The sequence below is a fragment of the Phragmites australis genome, chromosome 11 (genome assembly GCF_958298935.1).
Source record: "Phragmites australis chromosome 11, lpPhrAust1.1, whole genome shotgun sequence".
In the NCBI taxonomy this organism is placed as follows: Eukaryota; Viridiplantae; Streptophyta; class Magnoliopsida; order Poales; family Poaceae; genus Phragmites; species Phragmites australis.
This window is the reverse complement of record NC_084931.1, coordinates 7,186,735-7,195,602: the sequence shown is the minus strand read 5'-3', so window position 1 is coordinate 7,195,602 and position 8,868 is coordinate 7,186,735. Positions and strand designations below refer to the sequence as shown.

Here is an 8,868-nt window from a genome sequence, read left to right as displayed (position 1 = left end):
ATACGTTCTCGGTCTGAAACGGAAATCATCACAAAAGCCTATTAAAAAAGAGGAGAAAGCATCACCACAGTTGCTTCACTTGAATCCTCAAAAAAGGGGAGGGAAAAAAATGTTTGCTTTGTTTCATGTTTACTGCGGTGCTACGTGACCTGAGCTCACGCCACGACACCACCTGGCTCTTCCTTCTCCCTCACTCTCGAGTCCGACTCCACTGCAGCTTAACCAGCAGCAGTGCTGGAGAAGTAAAGCTGTCTGCCCATGTAAATTTGTAAACGAAGCAAGTGCAGCAGGGGCTCAGGGGCGACCGACCGTCGGAAGGTGGCTGCAATCGACCTGCCAACCGCCCCGACCCGCGCCGCGCACGCAGACGAGCCTCTAAAAATTCCAAAACAAGCAGGGCCGAGCACGAGGCTGCCTGCCAGGGCCGGTCACTCCCTTTCTCTCGGCTGGTGCTGGTCTGGATCCTCCACACGCCGCTCGCTGCTTAATCCTCCTGCCGCGCTGCTCTCCCGTCTTGTCCAGTCTCCAGTGGAGGTGGAGTGCAGATCCGTCCATCCGTACGTGGATTGGTTTCTTCTTTTGCTGGCAAATAAGTAAAAAGATCCTAGCTTACTTGGGTGGATTCCGTTCTTTTTTTGTAAGAGTTGGTCTTGTTACCATTCAGATCCAAATCTCTCCCTCCCTCTCTCTCTCCATTCAGATTGTTGTGGATTTGTGTGCTGCGTGCACCCATGGTTTGATTAATTAGTTTCTTCTTCCTCTTCTCCAGCTCTCAAGATCAACACCACAGGATTTGTTGGGGTGTTCAACCGAGCTCCCATGCCCAGCGCCAAGTCCGCCACTGCGCCACGCAGATTGTGGATGTCTTGCAGTAGTCACCATTGCTGAGCTTATCCTGTAAAGATTTGATTTTTCTCGCCCCAACCTGTAAGTACCTCACTGATATTCTTAGCCGTTTGTTTCTACGATTTAGGATGGTCTTGACAGGTGAATGGGTTCTTTATTCTGAAAGAGGAGATTCTTTGATGTGCTTATCGTGGACTACTATTGCTGAATTTTATTCATGGACAGATTGTTTCCCCCTTTGCTCTAGCCTGTGCACAGCAGCTACGGAAGTTCGAATCCTTCCGCTGGTTTAAATTCCACGTATTTGTAAACCCACAAATGTCTGCTACTGTAAATTTTCCACCTTTTTCGTGTTTAAGGTATTGTTTGCGCTAACATTTAATAAACTGTTTAATCTAATGTGAAAGTTTCTTATAAAAAAATCTAATGTGAAATTTGACTTCAACAATCGGGCTGCTTCAGTTGATGTCGGTTGTCTAAATACAATTGCACAAAATTAATTATGACTTGCTACCCCTCTGAATGCACATCAAGACTTCGCAGAGAACTCTTGATTGGTCTTCTTGGTGGTTACAATGTAGCTTTCTCCTGATTAGCATGCTGCAGAATTCCAGTTCAAGGAGCAATTGCACTGCTGTTCACTAGAACCAGCTTGAAACAGCCTATATCTGAATTGCAATCTTGTTATGTTTGTGCAAAGTGGTTATTTGCATTTGTTCATGACACGTTCTTATCCTCTTCATGTAGGTACTTGATGATCAGAAGATGTCATCAAACTCCAGTCTAACAGAATCTCTCCATGAGAGAACAGTTGTCTTTGGCCTTAAACTTTGGGTTGTTATTGGGGTTTCTGTTGGAGCGTCCCTCTTGGGTATTCTTCTCATACTTATCATATGCATCACCATCCAGAGTTGTATCAAGAGGTCACGTAGGACAGTCATTGATCTTCCAATGACCCTAATACCTTCTGCGTGCAAAGATATCAAGGAAGTAAGGACGGTGGACCAGTTTCCAGCAAATGATTTTGTTGTACATGATGGGCTTCTACTCGCCATTCAGAATGAGCCTGACCCTGTTGATTCAGTCAATAGAGAAGCAATTCAGTTGGCTCAGGAGGATAAGTCGAGACAAAGAGAAGAGAACAATCATTCTGGTTCTTTTCACATTACGGATGCCTGTGATGGCATTCAGACTGTTTCCATCAATGAACAGTCTTCAACGCATGCTACTGTTGACTCTGCGCCATTGGCGGGCTTACCTGAGTTTTCGTATCTTGGTTGGGGCCATTGGTTCACTCTCAGAGATCTCGATCTTGCAACTGACCGTTTTTCAAAGGATAATGTAATTGGTGAGGGTGGATATGGTGTCGTGTATCGTGGCAGATTATCAAATGGCACCCCAGTTGCTGTCAAGAAAATCCTTAACAATCTGTGAGCTTTTTCTATGGCACTTTTTGACTGATGCTGTGGCAGTACATGCCTTTATCATTTTGCCTCCTTTTTCTTATACTATAGCTGCTTGTCTTGTGCAGAGGGCAGGCTGAGAGAGAATTCAGAGTGGAAGTTGAGGCAATTGGCCATGTTCGACACAAGAATTTGGTCCGCCTTTTGGGTTACTGTGTTGAGGGTACTCAAAGGTAAGAATATGAAATCCAATCTTTCTCTAAAATATGGTGTGCTATGTATTTGATCCTTGTATCAATAAAAATAGGGAGCTCATAACAAGAATTACTTTATGTGTGTTTGTAACCAGGATGCTTGTGTATGAATATGTTAACAATGGAAATCTCGAAAGTTGGCTTCACGGAGAATTGTCCCAGTACAGCTCTCTCACTTGGTTAGCTCGCATGAAAATTCTATTGGGCACTGCAAAGGCGTGAGTAACTCATTAACTGAATCTGATGCCCTGATTTGTCTATTATTATTATTATTATTATTATTATTATTTTATTATTATTTTTTTTGTAGAAATATCATTTGTACATCGTTTGCCCACTCTCAAGATTTGCAAAGCGTGAACCGACTGGATCTGTACCATTTAATGTTTAAGGCTAAAAATGGTCAATCTGAGCACATATTTCAATCTTGGCAGCTTCTTGAGTTTTACTATTCTTACTAATCACTAACTCACAATTTGTAATCAACCATTCTATTGTGAACAAGAACATGTTTGATTTTGATAAGCTCTGGTTAGATGAAAGGTTGAAACTATGGAAGTTTGAAGCAGTCCTTGTCACTAGCTTATGATTCTTATTATGATCTCGTAAACTAGTTCTGTTTTCTTTAATAACGTAGTGGTGCTCTGTTTGGTCATTCCCAGTTATAGTTATTCCTCCTTGTAAAACGTAAATTTGATGTAGACTGCTAAATCTGCAGCCTTGCTTATTTGCATGAGGCAATCGAGCCAAAAGTTGTTCACCGTGACATCAAGTCCAGTAATATCTTGATTGATGATGAGTTTAATGCCAAAATATCAGACTTCGGTTTGGCCAAGATGCTTGGTGCTGGTAAAAGTCACATTGCTACTCGAGTTATGGGTACCTTTGGGTAAGTTCTTCATACCACTGTATATTTGAGACACTTTCTGTTAATATTTCCTTCAATCTTGTCCATTGTGAATTTTTTATTTTAGGAAAAATTGTTGGTACTAGTATTACTCAACTTTTTTCCCTTACAGCTATGTCGCGCCTGAGTATGCTAATAGTGGACTTTTGAATGAAAAGAGTGATGTTTACAGCTTCGGGGTTGTTTTGTTGGAAGCTATTACAGGTAGAGATCCAATTGACTACGATCGCCCTGGAAATGAGGTAGTACTTGTCAAATATCTTTTTCTGATAATCTCCAGCGTCCTGATTGCTCTCTATATTTTCTACGACTTAACCCTTTTTCATTTCTGTTACATTAGTTAACTATTCAACTCCATAACAGAAAACATACAAGATTCAGTAACATCTCTTACCAAACAAGACAGTCTAACTATTGATCTAGATTGCTAGTGTAGCTTTTTTTTAGGAGAATTTGATGCAGCATAGTGTGCAACAACCAAAACTCAGAAAGATATAACAATAAGAACAAGGGATAAACTAAATGAACTTCTCATGCAAGATTGAGTCAAGGGTAAATTAGATGGACTTGTGAATCATGTTAATACTTGGATTGGCAAGAAACATCTGCTGCTGCATTTGAATATCTGTTGATCTAGCAGCTTTGTGGACTGTAGAGTCAAATATGAATGGTTTGGAGCCACTTAGCCTTATCCTATTATTTTGTCTCTCCAACCTATGCTTTCGCTAGCATTCTGCATCAGAATTGCTACTGTTGCTTCCATGAAGCATAACAGCTACTGTGCTTTGAGTTTAGGGACACTTCTAAGCATAATGAAGTTGTTCATTTCTGCAAAAACATGTGCAACTTTAATTAAAACCTTATCTTCCTGCAAGCATGCTGTTATTGTTGTACGATATTTGCACATACAAATTTGCAACTTACTAACTAGCATACAACCAGAGTTACCCGCGAAACACTGCAGATGTTATCAGTTGATAATGTGCAACGTACCGTATCCTTGACATTTGATACCCCCTCTCTATTTTCCAATGCACTGCTCCTTAACTGTAGGTAAACCTAGTTGATTGGCTTAAAATGATGGTTGCCAATAGACGTTCTGAAGAAGTGGTAGATCCAAACCTGGAGAGAAGACCTTCGACGAAGGAGCTCAAACGTGCCCTTTTGACAGCTTTGAGGTGTATCGATTTGAATTCTGAGAAGCGACCAAGGATGGACCAAGTGGTCCGGATGTTGGATTCAAATGAACCCATACCTCAAGAGGTATGATCCATAAATAAAAATACCATGTGTGGACATGATGAATAATATTCCTCAAAATATTGTCTCTTTTGCTTTCTCTTACTCCATTATTTTCTATTTGATATTTAGAATCTGTGCAGTCAAACTTTGCAAAGATTCACCATTGATAGATTTATAACCACCATTAAATTAGCTGTTAAAAATACTTTTGTAATATTATGATGTTATTAACTCTAATTGGCGAACTGAGCTACTTATCAGTTGGTTAGTGCCTCCAGTAGAGGGGACAACCACCCAGGCTCGAACCCAGGGCGCACCGATTTGTGGGTATCTCCCTGAGAAACTAGTTTCAGCGAGTTTCCTGGCCAGACAGGGTTCGATACTCCCCTACCTTAAATTTAAAAAAAAAAGCCCGGGGGAGTCTCTCCTCGTGGTCAAGAAAAAAAAAACTCACTGTCATAATTTGTAAATGTAATGGTCAAAGTTACATCGTGAAAAGATGGGAGGGACTATTATTAAGCCTTGTCCATGTCACTAAAATTAGCGGTAGATGAAACAATTATTTACATTGTACTAGAATGCTGCCATTGGTACGATGATCTTATTTGATTGCCTCATATACCTATTCCATCAGCTTTATGGTATTTATTAGAAGGTTGTGCAACTTGACATTGATGTCTATTGTTTACCCAATGAAATCGCAGCTTTGTATATTAGTGTTATACCAGAATTAGAAAACATGTCAATGGATTTACAGGAAAGGAGGCACCGACAGAACCGGACCCCTGAGAATTCAGAAACCGAGCCATTGAGGGGCAAGAATAACAGTGGCAGGAGTGATGCCCCTGAGCGTGAGGTGAGGCCACCTCGGGTGAAGAGTAAAACATTTTCGTCCAAATGAGGGAACAAGCAAAGAAAAGCATACTAGGAGATAAGATAAGAGACACCTGGAGTGCTACGTGCGAGAAACACATTGTGGGAAGCATGATATCTCGATTCAACAGAAAACAAATTGACTGATTTTTATTTCTCTCGGAACGGTGACCGATAATGCATTTTTTTGTATTCCTTGACACATGTACAGTGGTGTGTGATAGTCGAAGGATGTACAGTACTAGTTTGTAAAAGCTTTCAAAAAGATGGCTGGGTGTGGTTGGTGACAGGAATGGTTGAGAGTGGATGCTGGTATGAAGTATGAGAGTGCGAAAAGGGATCGGTCGATGTAACATTGGGTATTGTTTGTATTATATTGTTTACTCGAAGAGTATAAAGAGAAGAGAAAAAAATTCATCTTTGCGCTCCATTGTCAGTTTGTCTTGTGTAGTTAATCAATGAATCAACCTCAACCTGAATGGTTTTGTATATCTTGCTTGTGTGTCAGCTATGTAAGGTTTCCCGGGGCTGCACCATTGCCATGCCATGCCATGCTATGTGTCGGCGAGAAGGCTGGTGCTATCGTACCATCACCTGATCGGATCACTTGTGACGCCTCAATCAAGAATCAACTTTTTCTTCACTTGGCAATCTCTAGATCATGCCTTAGTTTTTGTAACAAAATCATCCACACCTATCCTGATATTGCGAATGAATTAAACTATTATGGCGTTCCTTATTGCGCCAGCAGGTTCAGGATGGAGGGATAGGCGTAAACACCATTCAGCCAGCCGTCGGCGATGTACTTGTTGGCCGACTCTGTAAAGTGGATGCCGTCCCAATTCACGTAGGCCGACGGGTTGCCACAGACGGTGGAGCTGGGTGAGCCACAGGCTGCTTCAGGATTGTAGTTGTAGGGACCCCCTCCGCCGCAGCACGCTCGGAGAGGCTCCTTGGTGAATCCTGCAAACCAAGTGAAACCATAAGTTACTCGCATATACTTTTTCCATATGATCACTACATACCAGGGAACCAAATCTTGGTCTACAACTAACCAATACTCGTGTCAGGGTGAAAATGCAATTTAAAGGCTAAATGACCTCAAATGTTGAAAATTTGAAGATGGAAAGCTGGTCGAGATAACCGTTTTCGCTAACCGGTCGAAGGCCATTTCCATTTTTCCAAATTTTGATTGTGATCCCAGGTGCACACATATGGTTGCGAGTTGTAGTCTGTTTGTTCACTCCGTTTACAAATAGGCCTACGTGCAAATGAATTTGGAATTTCACTAGAGTTGACCTTGCAAATTAGTTATGTTGTATACGTGGAACCCAACAAAATCTCTACCGGTTGCATGGTCCTCCTCGATCAACAGCTAAAAGAATCTCGCTGGTTCCTTTTTTTTTTTGTTTTACCGATGCTGCTCTCATTTCCTGCCCAACAGGAAATGCTACATGAAGTATGGGTTAGCGTACCCCAAGATTCCAAAATTTTGAAAATTGCAAAACACTTGGCAGGACAAGTGTTGTTAATGATCTCATTGCTTTAGATATCATCAACATGTTTGACTCCGTAGCTAATCTATAGCTGCAGTATCTACTGGTATATCTACACGCATATATATGTGCAGCAGCATGGTAGCGGTGACACCGCATTCATGAGCTTGTCGTCAGAAATCATGTGCATTATATTGCTCTAATTTTTCAACAATATACTGGGTTGATGCAGGCTCTACATCGCTACAGATGATACGAAAACTGAAATTCTTTCAGACGAAGAGCCAAAGAAACGATGACATGCTAGAGGAACATTAGAGTCGCTAAGAGGCATGAAATGAATGGCGAATATGCGAATGCGATAGCAGACGACGACTGACTCACCGAACTTCGCGGGCCGCCGGACGAGCCGCGCCACCGGCCGGTAGAAGTCGGCGTAGACGAGCTTGGCGCCAGGGTACTTGCCGCGCATGCGCCCGACGGCCTCCCGCAGCATCCAGTTGTGGTACTGCGACAGGCCGTTGAGCCGCCGCAGGCACCCCGTCCGCCGGTCGTACTCGTGCTCATGATCCGTTTCATTCTTGGCCGCCGCCGCCGCCGTGCCGTATTTGGCCAGCGCCATCGGCATGCACCCCGCCGGCGGCGTCCCCGACACCACCACGTACCTCGCTCCTTCCTCCACCAGCCTCTGCACATGTCATGTGAGTGAGAACGTACTCTGTTTTCTTCGCAACAACAACTTGGGAAGTCGCAATGTGTCATGTGAGAGCTCATCTTTCTCGGCGACAAGCCGACAACTCGCGATGTTTCATGTGATCCGAGGAATGTATAGTATAGCTGTAATCATATACCTCGATGCCTCTGCAGATGGCTTTCACGACCTCCGGGACGAAGGACTTGGCCTCCTGGAGGCTCTTGCCGCCAGCGAGGATGTAGCCGTAGTCGTTGCTGCCGAGCTCGCCGACGACGAACAGCGACCTCGCCAGGCGCTCCCTGCACCCCGCGGTGGTGTCGGTAGTGTTGCAGAGCGACTGTTTCAGCAGCCTGCGGAACCACCCGATCTGCACGCGCAGGGAGCTCCGGAACGGCGGCACGCTGGCCGCATTGCGCCGGAGGAAGAACCCCACGTCCAGCGCCGTGCCGCCGACGATGGCGAAGTTGGCGCCGCGGCTGAAGTCCTGCGGCCGCCCCGCCCACGAGAGGAACGGCGGTAGCAGAGGAATCTCGAGCGCTTCCGCTGCACGAACATGCAAAGAAGAAATCTATATATGTTTGTACCTACGAAGACTTCAGAGTGTTGTGTGTGATATATGTACTTGCGTACCGATGAAGTCGATGACGAGGCGGCCGTCGGAGGGGCGGCCGGTGGGGCTGCGGAAGAAGGTCTCGCCGTAGGGGGAGTGGTTGAAGGGGATGGCGGGGAGGCCGGCGGACTGGAGGACAAAGTTGCCGGTGTCCGTGTAGGAGTTGCCGAAGCTGAAGATGGCGTTGAACCGTTGAGGTGCGTTGGCGGCGGCGCCCGTGCCATGTAGGATGGACGAGAGGACGACGACAGTGAACGGCAGCAGCAGCAGCGTCGGCGGCTCCATGTCAGTAGAGCAAGTGTGACCGGCCGGTCAATTTGCTTGCGGCGCAGCGGGCTGCGTGGGAGGGGTCACAAATCTAATGAACTGCAAGTGAATGGTTGACTAGCTTCATAGCTTGGAACCTAGTCAGACTCAGTTAAGGAAGGGACTGGTATATTTATCATCCAAATATTCTAGAATATATTTGTAACTTTTAATCGACAAGATTTTTTTTTTATTTATCAGTCGCCTAGAATTGCACATTCTTTGCTGAAAATTGCA

The 8,868-nt window shown here is 44.4% G+C and overlaps 2 protein-coding genes across 5 annotated transcripts; one reads left to right on the top strand and one right to left on the bottom strand.

Annotated features, from left to right (window-relative positions):
* Positions 1-227: 227 nt before the first annotated feature.
* On the top strand, positions 228-5,945 carry LOC133884404 (probable receptor-like protein kinase At5g18500). 4 transcript variants are annotated; one of them, XM_062323802.1, is made up of 9 exons: positions 228-557; positions 770-927; positions 1,594-2,276; positions 2,378-2,482; positions 2,599-2,721; positions 3,222-3,392; positions 3,523-3,652; positions 4,464-4,673; positions 5,410-5,945. In XM_062323802.1, the coding sequence occupies exons 3-9, from the start codon at positions 1,612-1,614 to the stop codon at positions 5,551-5,553; spliced, it is 1,548 nt and encodes a 515-aa protein (XP_062179786.1). In that variant the 5' UTR covers positions 228-557; positions 770-927; positions 1,594-1,611; the 3' UTR covers positions 5,554-5,945. The 4 variants fall into 4 exon arrangements, with proteins under 4 accessions (XP_062179786.1, XP_062179787.1, XP_062179784.1 ...); XM_062323803.1 differs by having other exon boundaries at positions 228-593; XM_062323800.1 differs by having other exon boundaries at positions 228-637.
* Positions 5,946-6,261: 316 nt separating this feature from the next.
* LOC133885824 (GDSL esterase/lipase At5g45910-like) lies at positions 6,262-8,641 on the bottom strand. The gene is made up of 4 exons (XM_062325577.1): positions 8,346-8,641; positions 7,873-8,258; positions 7,406-7,709; positions 6,262-6,488 (listed from the first exon to the last, which is right to left on the bottom strand). Exons 1-4 carry the CDS (start codon positions 8,608-8,610, stop codon positions 6,262-6,264), a joined length of 1,182 nt encoding a protein of 393 aa, XP_062181561.1. The 5' UTR covers positions 8,611-8,641.
* Between the last annotated feature and the right edge of the window lie 227 nt (positions 8,642-8,868).

What these genes read in the sequence shown, in the direction of transcription:
- LOC133884404 (XM_062323802.1), top strand. Translation starts at nt 1,612, where the DNA reads ATGTCATCAAACTCCAGTCTAACAGAATCTCTCCATGAGAGAACAGTT. An exon ending in AAGAAAATCCTTAACAATCT is followed by an intron (nt 2,277 to 2,377) that starts GTGAGCTTTTTC and finishes TGTCTTGTGCAG; the next exon opens with AGGGCAGGCTGAGAGAGAAT. An exon ending in CTATTGGGCACTGCAAAGGC is followed by an intron (nt 2,722 to 3,221) that starts GTGAGTAACTCA and finishes CTAAATCTGCAG; the next exon opens with CCTTGCTTATTTGCATGAGG.
- LOC133885824 (XM_062325577.1), bottom strand. Translation starts at nt 8,610, where the DNA reads ATGGAGCCGCCGACGCTGCTGCTGCTGCCGTTCACTGTCGTCGTCCTC. An exon ending in CCTCGTCATCGACTTCATCG is followed by an intron (nt 8,259 to 8,345) that starts GTACGCAAGTAC and finishes ATGTTCGTGCAG; the next exon opens with CGGAAGCGCTCGAGATTCCT. An exon ending in CCATCTGCAGAGGCATCGAG is followed by an intron (nt 7,710 to 7,872) that starts GTATATGATTAC and finishes TGACATGTGCAG; the next exon opens with AGGCTGGTGGAGGAAGGAGC.